Source organism: Cynocephalus volans, chromosome 6 (genome assembly GCF_027409185.1).
Source record: "Cynocephalus volans isolate mCynVol1 chromosome 6, mCynVol1.pri, whole genome shotgun sequence".
In the NCBI taxonomy this organism is placed as follows: Eukaryota; Metazoa; Chordata; class Mammalia; order Dermoptera; family Cynocephalidae; genus Cynocephalus; species Cynocephalus volans.
This window is the reverse complement of record NC_084465.1, coordinates 115,138,842-115,155,324: the sequence shown is the minus strand read 5'-3', so window position 1 is coordinate 115,155,324 and position 16,483 is coordinate 115,138,842. Positions and strand designations below refer to the sequence as shown.

The window sequence follows — 16,483 nt, the reverse complement described above, 5'->3', positions numbered from 1 at the left end:
AGCCTCTACTTAGTTATCTGCCAGTCTCCAATCTCGTCCACCATGACACTAAGTCCTTTGAAGGCACCTTGCACAGATGCTTACAGAATATGCTCTGGGCATGTTTATCAAACAAGCAGGACCATTGACTGTGAAGTCACTGGGCCCCCACTACACCCTTGCTCTGTGACCTCAGGGGCATTGTGTAAACTCTAGTGCACCCTGAGGACAACAAGGTCTATACTCCCAGGCTGTGTCCACCTAGTATCGTGCCTGGCACAGAGTAGCTACTAAATAAATACTAGCGATCACTAGCATGATGGAATAGTCACTATGTGCCAAGCACTCTTATAAGCTTTTTACATACATGAACTTATAATTAGAATATTTTATGATAACTGTATGAGGTAGACATAATTATTATTACTATTTAATAGTCAAGGAATCTAAATCAGCAAGATATGGTGACTTGCCCATGTCCCATAAGTTAGCCAGTGGCAGGTGCAGGATCTGAACCTTGAGCTCTCAGCCACAGGTTTTCCAAGGTCCCCTTCCCTTGAGGGAAACATTAACAGCATTTCGCAGGACAGACACAATAAGCTACTCGCAATTCCAGAAGACTGCTTGTTTAGAGAGTGTTTTCCGATATAAGACAGAAGAAAAGTGGAGCAAGGAAATGTGGATTCAAAGTGAAACCACCACTACTTTTTGCCTTGTGATAAATGCAGATCTCTGTGAGCCAAATTAGTTATACACATATCTGCAATAGGCTAATCCAAGGGGGCCATTTCAACTGATGGAATGCTATTGGTTATGAATACCAGCCAAATAAACCACCAAAAACAGATTCATGTTTGAACATTCTGATTTTATCTAAAATAGCTATAACCATCAGATCTTTGTTAAAATACATGGACCACTTAGTTGATATAAAAGTGGTCTAAAAATAGATACTGGTCTCCTTACCACCTGCCTTCTGCTGTAAATCCTGCCCAGATGAAGAACTCAAATGGCAACCTGAAAGTCACCAGCCATGACAGGTGACTTCAGGCCTGGAGAGGTTCTTCAGGCTCACGTCCCAGCTTTCCTCCAATTTAAAAATACAACACTTTGAACTTTGGCCTGATTAGCATAAATGCAGATATTAAAGGGTAAACAAAAAGAACAACAGGATTTTGGCTAGTTGTGAAGAAGATTTCGTTAAGGTTTTTTCAGTTGAGGTGAAATTAGAAATCTGAACTCAGAGAGTTATTAAAGTAAAAGGCTCCACCTAAATACAAAGACAGAGAAAGCAGGGGGAAGCATGTGAGATTCAAGGACCTCTCAGTCTGCCAGATGGATTTGAAAGATAAAATGACCATCACACAGAGCAAGTGCCACAAATCGAGGGGAAAGGGAAAGCAACATCTAAGGGCAGAGCTCAGGCCCAGATGGAGCGAGATCTTTGCACATCTCTGAGCCGGAAAGTACAAAGGCACGGCGCAATAAACACAAAGAACCATGACATAACCTTTTTTCTTTCTCTTCGTCTTCTTTCCAGGCTCCTTCCTCAGCCGTTTCCGCTTCTGGCCTTTCCCACCCCTCACTCTCCGGCTTCTGTCCAGTGTGGGCTCTCGGTCAACCTCAACCTGCTCTTCCCTGTTAGCATAGAGTTCGGAGCCTGCTCTTGCTTCTCCCCAGATGTTCAACCTGCCATTGCCTAGAAACAATAACAGGAGGTAACAGTTTCAGGATGAGCTCTGCAAAGGCCAGAAAAGCCAAACTGAATGTACGGGGGTTGTTTTGGCCCTGAATTGGTGCCATGTTGATTTCTGGGGTGAACGCCCAGCACACTTACCTCCAGCACTGAGAGGCAATGGGCGCTTGGACAAAAACGTCTGGAGCCTCACTGTGAGCCCATTCTCTGAGACGGTGTTCTCCTGAAAGACATGTACAGCCTTAGAATAAAGTATGAGCTTCCACAAACCTCTGGGGCCCAGAGCACCAAACACACTAACACACGGAGTCTCTGAGGGAGCCCAGGACTGTGCACAGTGACTGCCAAGAGCTGGCCCCAGCTGCCTTGGAGGGCAGAGTCTCCTGCCCAGGTGCTTTATCAGTTCACGTGCACTCCCACCAGGAGGCCTGCATCACCCAGACTTTCCATTCCTTCTTTTAAAAGGAATACCTGTCCATGTCACAGAATATGCTAGAACCTGCTGGATCTAGGCCAGGCAGATATTTAAGGGGCCTGATGCACCTACAGTACAAATGGACATCAATATTTGCATCTCTGGTCAACTTTGGTTTTACTAACTTAGAAACCAGGAAGGGATAGGAGGAGCGAAGAGTGGTCTGGTGTGGGTGCCCACCTGAGAACTGACCTTTTTGGATTTTCTGATGATATAGCTAGTCCAGATCCAGTTGCGCTTTAGGTGTCCATAGAAACTAGAATCGAGGCCTGCAGCTCCCAGCCCATCGCCGGGGATCAAGCCTTCATCCACGACCTCCCGGCTCCCCCTGCAGGATGGGAAAAGAACAGAAAAGAGCCCTCCTCAATAACTGAAGAGAGGGCTCATGGTGTGTGGGGTAGGGGGTATCTACATATACCCAACTTTTACCTTCCCAGAAAAACACCTGACAGGTAGAAGTGAAGAATTTGGGGCCCCAGTGTTAGCAGGTTGCCACTTTTATAAGTCAAAAATCCAGATTTTTATATAAAATTCCCAACTTTTGAATTTTGACAACTGATCATGTGGGCTATGTAAAGTATGTCTAGGGCCAGATTTGGCCCAGGGCCACCAATCTGCAGCCTCTGCCCCCAAGAGGTGAGCCCTTCGGTCTGACATCCTAAGCCAGACAGGGAGGGCCGGGGCGTCGGGGCAGGATCACCGCAGCCCTGCCCACGGCCACGCTTGGGGACGCACGTGGTGTACTCCATCATGGCACACTTGCGCTCCAGGTTGTGCCTGTCCATGGCGCTCTCCTGCTCCTTCTGCAGACTGCCCTCCTCATCACTGCCCTGGTCTGAGTTGTCATTCTTCCTGATGCGCGGGCAGCGCACCACACCTGGAAAACCAAACATGGGCTCAGCTGACCACCCCTTTTTGTTGGGCTCCAGCAGGCTATGGTACGCTGCTGGGTGGTGAGGAAAGAGTGAGTCCCCAGTCCGTGAAAAGGCTCCTCTAACCAGATGAGGGGGTCTGCAATTGGTAGAACCTCTTCACACAAAACTCCTTAAAAAGGGATTCAGCAGGAGCAGAGCAAAGCTAGAACACTGGTGGGTGAACCTCAGAGAAGGGTCAGCACTCAGGCTGAACCTGTTGAGGACAGATGCAGGCATCCAGAGAGCCCAATAGGCTTGGGGCGTCCACAAGCACAGAAAACCAAGCCTTCCTTCCTGGGGCTGGGCGGTGTGGGGGCCCTAGGAAAATGGAAAGCTCCCTGGAGCTGCTGTGTGCTAGCACGGCAGAAACAATGAGCAGAGAGGACTGTACTTGTGGTCAGGGCAGGAAAGATGAGAACAGACAGCTGAGACAGCGTCAGTTTCCCCAGGCCTCACTCAGCTCCAGGAGCAGCTAGATGCTGCCTGTGTGCTCCAGAGGTGCACTAACGTAGAGGAGAAATTACCTTCAGTTATTTTTCAATAACGAAAAAAAAAAACTACATTTCCTCTAAGTTAATGCAAAATCCAACTGAAACCACTGCTCAAGCAGGTGAGGGAGGGTTACGACAGTGTGCAGACTGGCCAAGCCCATCTCACACTGTGCTCAGGTGGAGGCCTTGGCTTGACAGCGTGGCCGCTGGGGCAGGGGCTGTGGGGAGTACATGCCCACAACTCTCGGCCTGAACTGTACATAACATACCTCGTCCAAGCTTCACCTCAGCCCCTAGGGTGGTGGCAGCGTGCTCAGTTTAGAAATAAAGAATCTAAGGCTCAGGCAGATTACGAACAGCCTGCCCAAGGTCATCCATTTGAAAGAATGGCTGAAACTGAGAGGACTTAAGGCAATGCTTCTCATGGTCAAATAAGAGCTGCCCACCAAGCTTCTTGTTAGAAATGCAGAATCCCTGCCCAGTAATCGGCATTGTAACATGCTCCTCAGGTGACTCGTATGCATGCTAGTGTGGGCAGCACCTGCTTTAAAAGATGGTTATGTCTTATTATATAATGCTTTCCCCCAGTCCTGGGGACAGAACTTCTCTGACTGCTGAATAAAGGGACAATCGATGCCTGAGTAATGGACTCAATAAGCCTCCAACACTTCCACTCAGGAGCACTAATAGGGATGGAAATTCACCATCAGGCCTGAAAAAACTTTGGTGCGAATTACATGCTGGTTCACAAATTTTTATCTAGACATAAAATGCGGGGGAATTAGAGCACTTTTAAAATCTAAAGTGGTAAAAGCCTAGCTCGCTACTGAATGCCGGAGGATTCTGTAACACATACTGTTCTAAAATTTGTCTGGACTCATTAACATTTCTAAATATAAGTGCTCATTACGCTGTTAGCATTAAATGTTGTACCAAATAACTATGACTCCTGCTCTGCAAAAATCAAAGTATAATACTGATTTTCCAGCTCTGTGACAGAGGAACAGAGTATGACTCCTCTCCAGGAGCAAATTGAAAGAGCTATCCTTTTCCTCCTGGTAGAGGTGGCAAGAAATGACCAGATGCAGAATGGCTTAGAGGAAACACAGCACTGGAGGGGAGGCTCTATCGCCTTCCAGACATCCCTGCATTCATTGGATAAACATTTTTGGATGTCAAGTGTATACCGGGCTCTTTGCGACACCCTGGGGATGGAAGCCAAATTTCCTGTGCTCAAGAAACTCACAGAACAAAATGAGATGATAACAATAAAGAGCTGGAAAGGCTTTCTAGGAGAGGGGATGCTTGAAATATGAGTGGCCATCTGTGAGGTGAACACAGGCGGGAGGGACGTTCCAGAGATAGGAAGGGACAGAGCAAAGGCCTCACCCAAGGCCCAGCTCAGCCAACCCATCAGCAAGCCTGGGCAGCTCTTCCTCCAAAACACATCCAAATCCCGCCTCCCTCTTTGCTGTCAGCAGCAGAAGTCTCTTATGGACATAAGTTATGGTCCGTGACCAGTCTCCCTACTTCCACCCTTGTGCCCCTCAGTTCATTCTCCACACAGCAGCCAGAGTGAGCTTTTAAGAGTATGAGTGATATCGGCACTCCTTGCTGACAACCATCCCATGGCTTCTTGCTGTGCCTGGAATAAACCCAAACTCTTTGCTGTGTCCTGCCCACTTCTCCACTCCTGGCTGCCACCCTCCTCCCACCCATGCCAGCCTATGCACGTGCCGTTGCCCTGCCTGGAACGCCGTTCCCAGCCCTGGGCCTCATCCTGTAGGACTCAGCTCAAATGTCTCCTACTTGGAAAGGCTGTTCCTGAGCATCCCATTCAAATGCCCCTGGACTCAACACCACCCTGTGTGCCACCTGCATAGCACTCATCACCCTGGGGCTCTCTTGTGAACTGTGTCTCCTGAGGAAAGGGATGGGGTGTGTCCTCACTGTGCATGGTGAGGCACAGGAAACAACACGCAGCAGGTGTTCAGTAAATACCCATGCAATGAACAAATGAATAGAGAAAAAACGAAGCTGCTTGGGCTCAATCGGGTGGGGGGACTGGGAGCCTTCCACATTTAGGGTCCACTTCTCTCCTCTCTAAGGGAGCCCTAGGGATGTTCCAGGCCTCTGGGGAGCAGTCTGAAAACCATCAGCTAGGCAATTTCTAGTGTATTCTAGTTCTAAATGTCAGTTGTCACACAGAAAGGAGGGAAAACGGTGAGGCCTAGCAATGACAGACAGTACCTAGTGGGGTATTGAGGCAGACACACTGCAGATCAAACCAGTAGCTTTCCACATTCTGCATGGAGTTCAGGACATAGAGACGCCTTTCAAAGGGCCGGCTGCTATGGGCTAGGTTGTAATGTGGGTCGCAGATGGTGGTGTCGACAATGACTGCATTTTTCTTCAAGAAAATAAAGACCTGCAGGAGACACCAGATGGGGAGAGACAAGCACCCCAGAATCAGCGTCGGGTTAAGCTGTCCAAAACTGTGTTTAACAATCAGGACCACCTCTGTTTGGGCTTGAAGATATTACCTGATCTTTATCCTGAAACTTTTCTGTGGGACCAAACTGCAGAAGCCCCATGTAGCACAGCCTCTGAAGGCTCTCCAGCACCGAAAAAATGTAGCGTCTGGAAAACAGAGGAGGCGAAAGGTTCCCATCACACATGCTCTCAGCTGGAGGCAGGGGTGAGGATGTGACTCCTCTTTTCTGCCTGGTGGTACTTGTGCCATACTGAGGCCCAGACCACCCTTCCCAACACCTAATCAGGCAATGGAGTGTTGATGCTATACTTGGGGCTTGATGTGGAAAGTAAAAGTAACAAAAGAGAAAAAAACCACTCCAATACCTGCAGTCCTTACTGGCAAATTTTGCTTTAAAAGAACTTTGAAATCAAGTAATAAATCTACCAGCCCACACTTCATTGGTGGCTGAATTCAAGAGAAGCTTCAGTCTCTACAGCCTGGAAGGCAGAAACCTTTTCCTCGTCCTGGTGAATAATTCTGCAGAACCCTAATTTAAGGGCTTCACTGGACCCTAGGCCACTTTGTATCAGTTTCAATGACCTCACCTCTTATACAGAAGCTGCTGCCGGATGGGCCTGGGGAGAAAGCGGATCAGCGTGTGCTTCCTCACTGGGTCATTCAGGAAGTCCTCCAGGTTGTCCACCTAAAGAGGTCATTTTCAGGTTCAGCTCACCCTGAAGGTCAGGGCGAACTTTTAGAATTGTGAAAAAATACTCACTGCTGTTTTCCTGACTGCAATCTCCCTGGCCCTGCCTAAAGGCCCCCCAAGCCTCCCACATCTCTGCCTTCAGTCTTGTCACCCCTCCCTTCCAGCCCCTGGGCTGCACTGCCACAGGAAATACACAAGTGCCCTCATATGCTACCAGTGGGCATATGAATTGCTAAAACATTTCCAGGGACATTATGGGAATATACTTATTTATATTAAATAAAAAAGATAAAGAACACTCATTTCCTTTGAAGCTGGTGATCCTCCTTACGTAACTACCCTAAGGAAAAAATGTTGGAGTGAACCACATATATGTCTATCAAAAGGTATTCATCAATATGTCATGTGTAATAGCAAAAAATTGGAATTTAAATGTCCAAATATAGAAAATATTATTGGTTAAGTAAATCAGAATTCACATACAAGAAGGAATACTATGAATCTACTTAACATCAAGGTAAAAAAGTCAGTGATGTGGAAAATATGATATACTGTCCAGTGGAAAGAACAGATAATAAAAGAGTAAGAATAGCCTCAATTCAGTTTTTTTTTTAAAAGGGAGGTCACACACACACGTGTACACAAATATGGCATAATAAAATAGACTAGAAGACAATGTACCAAAAAATTAGCATTAATTATCTCTCTGGATGATGAGATTATGCAAAATCTCCACTTTCTCCCTTTTTTTTATATATTTGCCAAATTTCTAAAAACATATTTTATTGTTGTACCATAATTATTTGTCTTTCTATCTGCCTGTCTACCTACCCACCTACCTATTGATAGATCTACTTGAAGAACAAGTCTTTGAAGTATTCATCTTTGACCGACCATCCATCCATCCATCCAATCTGTCATTTAACCTAATCTATTATCTAATCAAATCCAATCCAATCTGCTCTATCTAGAAGAACACACCCTTAAACTATTTTCTCTTGACTGACCATCCTTTTGTCCATCCATCCATCTATCTGGGCAACTCCAAGTTTTGAAGTATTTTCCCCTGACCAGGTGAGTAAAGAGACCAGCCCCCAGGACATGTGATGACCCCAGTACCTTGTAGCTAACTTGCACAACCTGGATGAAGATGGAGAGGGGTAGACAGAGGAGAATGTCGCTGACAAGAGCCCAGCCATGGCCAAAGTCCCTGTGGACTGGGACAGGAGGGACAAAGCGCATCCACGAGGCTTCATCCACATATACTAGAAAGAAAACCAGAATCACTTCCAGAAGACAGAATGCAGCCATAAAGGTGACATCAGTTCCCAGTAGACCTTGGTTCCCTGAGCACAAACTCAGGCAAAACCCTTCTTGTCAGTCAGGAAGAAAGAGACAGGAAGCCAGGAGGCTCAGGAAGTTTGGATATGTTTTCAGGGTACTGGGTGGGGACCGGGCCAGTGCAGACAAAGAGAATAAGGAACAGTTGTGTTTCTGCCTGAATCCCAGCCTGCCCCAGGTGTAGGCATGGCAGGACATCTCACCTGTCTCCGTGGTGAGCTCCACTTCAGCCTCCCGGGTGACACCGTTTTGGCTGTCTCTGGCTGGAGCTTCAAAGGGGGCCTCCGTGTCACCTGCAGAGGAGGAAGGCTGGGCCGCTGCCCTGCCTGGCTCCTGCCTGCTTGCTCTTCTCTCACTGCTGAGGCCTGGCTTCTCCATGGAGCTGGAAGGGTGCCCGTAGATCAGGTACCACAGGAACGTGTGCACCATTCGCAGGCGAGGCATTTTGGGCAGAAACCCTAGAGAACGCCCAAGTCCAGGAACTAAGGCAAGAAAGGGGGAGGGTGGTGTTGAAAAGCCCCAGATTGAATTCAGTTCAACTCATTCAAAAACTATCAAGTGCCACTATGTCCTGGGTGCCAGGGAGACAGCAAGTATTCTTACTCTCTTAGAACTTACTTTCTAGTGAATAGGGATGGACAATAATAAAATGGAAATAGCTGGGACAGAAAACAGAGCAAGCAGGGATGGGGGAGGGCTGTAATTCTAGACAAAGGCCAAGAAAGGCCTCACTGGGGAGAGGTACTGGAGTGAAGTCCTCAGGTAAGCGAGGGAGCAGGTCATGCAGACACCCGGAGACGTGCATCCCAGGCAAATGCAAGGTGCCCGAGGTGGCAGTATGCCGGGTACATCCAAGGAAGGGCTTGGAGGCTGGAGACACAGGGTGGAGCAAGGAAGGAGGAGAGTGCAGGAGATGGGGCCGGAGTGTGATGGAGAAAGGAACCACCATGGCCTGAGAGGCCACTGGTGAGGACTTATGGTGTGATAGAAACTGTGCCAAATATTCCAAAGTCTTGGTTCTTTTAAAGTAGGTTATTTCAGTGACAGAGGACAGGTGTGAGGCAAGGTAGACAGAGTAACAGGGTAGAGGACAAGTGACCAGAAGGCCCATCGAGGAACACACTCGCTGCCTTGGGTCTCCTCACATGCAGGTGCTGTTCGGCTGCACATCCATGTGCCCCTGCTTCTCCTTCATCTGTGCTTTCTAACTGGGAAACCTCAAGAGTAAAGGCCACGCTGTGTGACTAGAGCCTTCAGAAAGGGAAGTCACAACAACTCCCTCTCCCTTGGAATCTCCCTCTCACTTTGAATCCCTGCCGTGTCCCACACCAGACACTACTTGACAGAGTCTGTGCCTGGCAAGTCAGGTCACTCCTTCCTGCCCCTGTACGCACGCTGTAGCCGAGCAGGAGCAGAGCACCCCAGTGACAAGGCCCTGGCCATCTGCACTTGCTCAGCACCAGTTTACAGCAGGGCAGCTCGGTGGGGAAGGAGGCAGGAGGCAACACTGTTAGAGACCTGACTCTGGGAAAATCATATGAGTGCTCAGATCCATCAATGACTGTACTGCCAGAGGGTTTGCGGGGTTTATAGAATGTTCCAGCCCAAGGATATTCAGCAGAAGGAATTCACCTTTCTTCACATTGGGATCTAGCACAATTTCAGCTGAGTTGAAATTTCAGCTAAGTTTCTCAACAGCATTGTAAGGTATGCTGGGCAAGAATTATCTGCATTTTGCAGACAGGGAAACTGATGCTGGCAGAAGTTATGTGACCAGCCCAACACGATCGAGCAGTAATTCAGACCTTATTCTTTTGACTACAGCTCAGAGCTCAAATGGAGGATGTCAAACATCATCATGCAAACAACAAATGAAATACAGTCAAACATGGCAAGAGGCGGCTTTTTACCTATGACGGGGTGATAGTTTTTAAGCTGGGTTATGCCCATTTTCTTGTTGGTTTTTTTAATCCGTCCACTTTCTGGTTTAGAGGAAGCATTTGGGTTAGAGTCTCCTGATCTGCTCGGGCCCTCTTTTCCTTGACTTTCTTCTTCTGCTTCCCCTGGGGGCACTGGAGGCTGGGAAACTTTAACCCTGCAGTTCAAACACAAGAAGCAATAATAAGTTGAGAAAACCAGGGGCCTGGAGAAAGGACAGGGTCTCTCCGCATGCATCACATGAAGCCACTGGGCCCTGGGGTTTCAAACTCAACTGCCCATAGGAGCCAGACAGATGAAGCAGATAATGTCAGGTCACTAACCTTTGGGGATGGTGGGGGCTGTTGGGGACCTGGAGAGGACACCTCCACCCACAGGGCAGCTACTGCCTTGTGAGTAAGGGAACCCATTGCGCTAGGTCTTGTGATGCTTTCATAAAAGCCAGAAATAGGAATTTTATGAAGAATTAATTAGCAACGGATTCAAAGTATGTATAACTAATATACAGCAGACTACACGAATAAGCATCTGCCAGCCACATCTGCCCTCTGCCCACCCATGGGCCACCTCTAGTCTAGATCCAGCTAAGACATTCTCCCACCCCAGAGTTTTTTCTCAGTTTTTTAAGACCATTAGATGGCTTATGAACAAAATTAGAGAAGATCTCAGGAAGGTCTTCTGAGCCATTATGAGACTGAGTGAGTTTCATACGCAGAGGGCCTATGATTACCAGTATCCTGTTCACATTCTATCAGATCAGAATTAAGAACATTAGGATTCTTTCTCTTAAAGAATCCAGAAATTTATCCTTGTTTAGACTAAGTGATCATAAGCCACAACCTCTAAACCAGTGAATCCACTGATCTCACACAAATGTACATAAAGGGCTTCTGTGAACATTGCTTCTGGCTGGGACACACAGGTCACTGCCACTTACCTATTGGCTGTGCTGGAATTGGAGATCCGGAAGCGAACCTGCTCAATGGCACTTCTCACAAGAGGGTCGTTCTGGTCCATGGACGGGTGCACGACCAAATCTACCTGCAGAGAGAGGCCCGAGTGTTCCACAGGGTGGGGGAAGAGCCAGGGGAGACTTGGCTCTACAGCTCCATTCCTTAGTGGGATATCCATCATACTTGTTTTCATTCACATTTCCAAACACAATTACACGATTGAAGCAAAATGTGTTGCTAAACAGTTTGCTGTTCCAGCTACTGGCATCAAAATCCCTCCAGTGACCAAGCAATCAAGCTCTACCGCCAGTGATTTGGCTGCTTTGCTCAGGTGAGGGATTCTAGCCTGGACACAGCCACTGCCTGCTGTCCCTTCACAGGGCTGCCACAGCCCACTGGTTCCTGCTGCTACCTGGTGGGACTGCTCCTGATGCCCCGCTCTAGCTATCTGACCATTTCCCACAGTGACTTGTGAATCCTGAGAGCTTCCACCTGGAAAAGGTAAGCGGCTTTCACTAATCTCCCTTCGCCGGGAGTGCCACATGGGACTCCTGCCAGGCACACTTCTGCACAAACTGGCAGAGGATTTAGAGCTGCTTTTGTTGTTTTACCTTTTCCAAAGTTCTGAAGCTTAACAGTTATCATTTCATTAGAGATACAGGATAAAAAATGCAAACTGTGTGCAAGGAAAGAACATGGACGCCTGGCAGAGAAAGGTGGAGTTGAGCAGAGCAGGGTGAGTGACAGCCGTGCCATGAATGGTGAGGTGCAGTGGCCCAGACAGCCTAGAGCCAGGATGTTTGCTGGTCTGTGTCACTGGCAGGAGAGAGCAGGGTGAGGTTCTGTGTGTCAACTGTGATAACAGCTTCATGCCAGAAATGGACTCAGATGGGTTTGGTAACAGGGAACGGGCAGCAACGCCTAGACGGGGACTCTAAAGCTGCACTTGGCTCGGTCTCTGCCAGTCCTCATTTGTGAAGTGGGGACTCCCCCTCCTACATGGCCAACTTCTCTGTGACGTGTGAGGTTCAGATGAAATAGGTGACATCTCAGAGAATTTAAATGCACAGTACAGATGCACAGTGTTCATATCTCCCCACTTGCCACAGCCAATAGCCCAGCGAACTTCCCAAAGGCCCAGTGGTCAGGGCAGGACGCAGAAGCAAAGGCAGAAGACTGACGTGCGCGCATCAACTCCAACCCCCCTGGCTCCAGCCAACGTGGCTCCAACAGACCAAAGGCTGCCAGCAGCACATGTTCTGGGTGCCAGAGAAAGTCCTGTTGAGAACTTACGCCTGTTCTAGAGGCACACGTACAATATTGCGGCAATTTCCAGCTGGGAAAACAGGCTACTGCAGTGGTACCCTGTGGCAAGAGGCCCCCCACCACTGGGCACTTCCACTTCGAGGTTATGTGAAACCCAGTGTTCACCAGCTGTGCTCGTCCCTCAGCCCAGCCCCTCGCCTGCCCCCTCTGGTACAGCCTGGTGGAAGAAGAGCCCAACCCCCTCAGCAGCACAGCTGATACCTATGCCAGACTGCCCCTTCCCATTCCTAAACTGGGCAAGGTTTCCCTGCCCTCAATTACTGCACTAAGAGGGCTGTAAGACTGAAAGACCCACTCTTTGAAGATCAGCAGAAATCAGAGGTGCTGTTGCTGATGCGCTGCAGGTTTTCTTGTCCTTCAGTGAGAGAGGTTGGCACAGGGACCTACTGCTATGGCTCTTGGGCACGAGTGGCAGGCTGGCTAGGGAGGGAGGGGTAGGGTCAAGGGGACTTTATTATTTTACTTAAGAAAGATTTACAGCAGATGTAGAAACTGATGAGAGCGTCAACTTGGCACAGTAGACACTGTTTCTTTGTACAGCTCTGTATTTTTCAAATTTCTCAAAAAACAAGATATAGTAAAACAAAGCAGAAATGACCTTGCCACCCTATTTTTTTAAAAAAATTATCAAAGTAGAGCTTTCTTAAGGCAGAGATTGAAAATGAAATCAGGAAGAAAAGGTCAGGAAATTAAAAGTGCTGTCCCACAGAACCAGTCCCTGTGGCCCCAATGCCCAGCTGCGCTATCGCAAATTACTCTGACCCTGAAAAATTTATGCCTCAGAACATGTGCAACGCTGCTGAGCTACAGTTGCTATGGGAATGCCCCAGACATTAAATTTTACAGAAACAGATAAATTGAGACAGCAGAGATGTACTGTTTCCCATCTGAAAACCCCAGCAGCGCATCCTAATTAAGTGGCCGCCATCGTTTCCTTTGGGATACGTTTCCTCGGCTGTCCATGGAGAATGCTCTTGCTGCTTGGTCTAAATTCTCCACCTTCTAAATGTTGTTGAATTTCTCCCAGTGCGACTGTGCTGAACTTCGAGATGCCTCCACTCTCTTCCTCTCTCTCAAGGCTGGCTGCGGGGCCGGGCACCTGCCCTGGGCTCACTGCTGCACTAAGACCCAAGCAAGATGTCGCTCTTTTCTGCTTCCAGCTTCCACATAAAGTTGGGATAAACCCTGTTCCCCAAATTAGGAGGCATAATGGGAAATCCCAAGTCACTGGCAACAAAGGAACAACCAAGATACAACGATGACCAGAGGAGTCAGACAAGGAAACTCTCAACAGCCTGAGGCTGCCTTTGTGGGCACCAGCATAGCCCCACTTACCTTCTTCTTGATACCATCCTGGATGACTGTCGTCCGATAGAGTCTCAAGAGCCCTTCCTCAGACAGGTTGCGCACCAAGCGGACGATGGACTTCTTGCAGCACTTGGTGGACACACCCTCTTGCTTCTCCTGATCCATGATCATCTTCTGAATCCTGGGCATCACAAAGTAAGCAGTTAATGTCCCCAACCTCAACATGGGAGACCTTTCTCAACACAGGCAATGGAGACAGGCCTACTGGGATCCACCAGGAATGAGGGAGGAAGTAGAGGGGGTGTCCACCCACCCTGGAATGGCTGACTTCCTGAGATCTTAAAGATCCTCTCCTTCTGGTAAATGAGTGAGCAACAGACAAGCCACCAAGCCCAGCAGCTCCTCATGCTGAGCCTTTCAGCAGCAACTAAAGAGATTACATGATTCATGGCAACAGCAGCAGGGAAACAGAGCACCATGATGAATAGCTGTCTTTAGTAGGTCTACATGCTGACCAAACACCCAGCCAAGGAATATCCCAGTCTACCACGGTCTACCATCAGATCTGAAGCTCTTTTTGTTTCCTTTCTTGATACCTCTCACTCTCTAGATCTTACTGAGTAACTATGGTGATATTTCTCAAGCACTGATCATAGAACAGCAGGACCAGAAAGGACATTAGATACACCTAACTAAACCTCTCACTGAACAGAAGAGAGGATCAAGGTGACAGTATCTGCAGATGGTCCCCACCCCCTACCCAGCCCTGGTTATAGAGACAGGGTCTGAAGAAGAGCCCATGTCCCAGACTGGAGGGTAAGGCTCCTTCTCATTGAGTGGCTTTCCCTGGGTGCCTCAGAAGCCCGAAGATACCACCCCAGGAGGTAGTGATAATGGTGAGTTACAAGCACCAAATCAGAGCTCAGAGTCTCAATTCCATTCCAAACACAGAAGCTCTATTTGTGTCTCATGATTTTTTCTTCTAGAAGATTCTGTTTGAACAAAAGGCTCCACAGAGGACTAAAAACAAAATTTACAGGTGATGTTACTGCCTAAGTTTCTTCTTCACCCTTGCGTACCAACAGTTCTCCGGTGAGCAGAAGGGCAAGCGCACCCCCGCATGGCTTCCAGTGCTAGCTCCCCACTTCTCTCCCAGGCTAGCATATCACCACTTTCCAGTGTCTACTCTTTTCAAGTAACAAGAACAATCTCTACATCCTTTCTCCCACAAAGGGATGCCACAAGATTCTATACAGTAGACCAGAGATGTGAGTGCCTCTAGTCATTTCTGTGGCTTGTGATGACTAACTGGTAGGAGAATTATTATCAGTGCATGACAGACAGACAGACCACTCCTTACGTGAATAAGCTCTCAATTAAGCGGAGGTTGGTGACAGCTTCAATGATGAGATTCCTGCGTTTCAGCAGCCGGTAAGTTTTGTCCTGGCTGGGGCCATGCTTCCCAGTCTTCTGGGAGCTGCTACTCTCCTAGAGCAGAGACCAAAAGCACAGGATACAAAGGGCTCAGCAAGGCTCGGGGGCCAGACACCACCCCTGAGGCACACCTTCCCTCTTTCAGGAATTTCTACTCCCATCTCTCAAAAAGGAAAGTTAGAAAGTCTGTTCCCCTACACAGGATTCCTCTGCCCTACCACTTCAGTGCTTTGAGATAGTAGAGGATCCTGGGAAACTTTATGAGGATCAGCTGGTTTCTGAACAGAAACTAGAGGCATCGACTACAGCAACTCCTAAAAAAGCAGAAAGCATCCCCAATGTTCACTTCTTCCACATGGCATGGAAGAAACTGACATACTGAGGAAGGACTACGTGCCAGTTACTCGATTAGGCATTTTTCATCAAAAACTCTGAGCAACATTATTATTACATATCGTTCCTATTCACAGAAGAGGAAACTAGGACTCAGTGAGGCTGAATAACTGTCCAGAGTTAACCCAGAGCATGAACACATGCTAGCACAGGGCTCCTAACTCCAACCCCAGGAAGCCACGGGAGTCTCCCTGGGAAACGTGATGTGACGCAGAGGCAGGCTTCTGACCTCAGAACAGAATTTCCCAAGGAAAGAGGACGATGGGGAGTGAGAAACAAAGGGGAGGGCAGATCTGAGCTTCCTCCTTCATCCCTGCCAGAATGCCCACTTCTCTCTCATGTCTATTTCCTTTCTTCCATGAGCTCAAAATAAACTTGCTCCTTCTGCCCTTGGATCAAAATATGTTAAAGCTCAAATGGGAACCCCACATGGAAAGGCAATCCTAACTCCAGCACATTCCTTGCAGATCACCGGGCATAAGTTAGTGCCATCCAGTGGCCCGGGACATGTTTTCTTGCTGCCTCCTCACTTGCAGTAGCACTTTGACAAAATGGGAACACATCCAAGGAGGTTCCTTGGTGATGGCATCAGGACAGCCAGACCCTGGCACACTCCCCTGCCAACAATGGGAGCTCCAGGTGAGGCACAGTTCCTTCATGAAGAGAGAAGGGGTGGGGGGGAAAGATTCAAAGATTCAGTAAGGGTCCCAAGAGTGGCAGAAAGACCTCTGTTCTGCCTCACGTTTGGAGAAAAGCTGCTGAGTGCCTCCAAGTAGCAGCTGACGCCACTCCTCTCTGCAAAGGCACAAAAGAGGGACGCAATGCTGACATCACTCTGGGAACAGATTTCTATCAGCCCCAAAGAGAAAGAGCCAAGCTAGGAAACAAACAGCAGGAATTCTAGGCCTGGAGGGAGTGACTGCTGGAGTCGCGTGGACCCGACGAGAAGGTGCAAAGGGGGTGCAGGGGGAGGGAGGCCAGCAAAATCCTCGAGGACAGGCTGGGATCTGCCGCTGGCAGACCCGGGTCCTCAGTTAGTGACAATACCAA

General features: G+C 48.4%; 1 protein-coding gene across 1 annotated transcript in view; it reads right to left on the bottom strand.

Moving 5' to 3' along the window:
* GTF3C1 (general transcription factor IIIC subunit 1) overlaps positions 1 to 16,483 on the bottom strand; it is an 81,449-nt gene that overhangs the window by 27,053 nt on the left and 37,913 nt on the right. Inside the window, 13 exon segments of the mRNA XM_063099730.1 lie at positions 1,490 to 1,678; positions 1,817 to 1,898; positions 2,343 to 2,478; positions 2,886 to 3,027; positions 5,806 to 5,983; positions 6,099 to 6,195; positions 6,637 to 6,734; positions 7,860 to 8,005; positions 8,285 to 8,563; positions 9,992 to 10,176; positions 10,957 to 11,060; positions 13,634 to 13,787; positions 14,967 to 15,094. Of these exon segments, the coding sequence (XP_062955800.1) occupies positions 1,490 to 1,678; positions 1,817 to 1,898; positions 2,343 to 2,478; positions 2,886 to 3,027; positions 5,806 to 5,983; positions 6,099 to 6,195; positions 6,637 to 6,734; positions 7,860 to 8,005; positions 8,285 to 8,563; positions 9,992 to 10,176; positions 10,957 to 11,060; positions 13,634 to 13,787; positions 14,967 to 15,094 (1,918 nt within the window).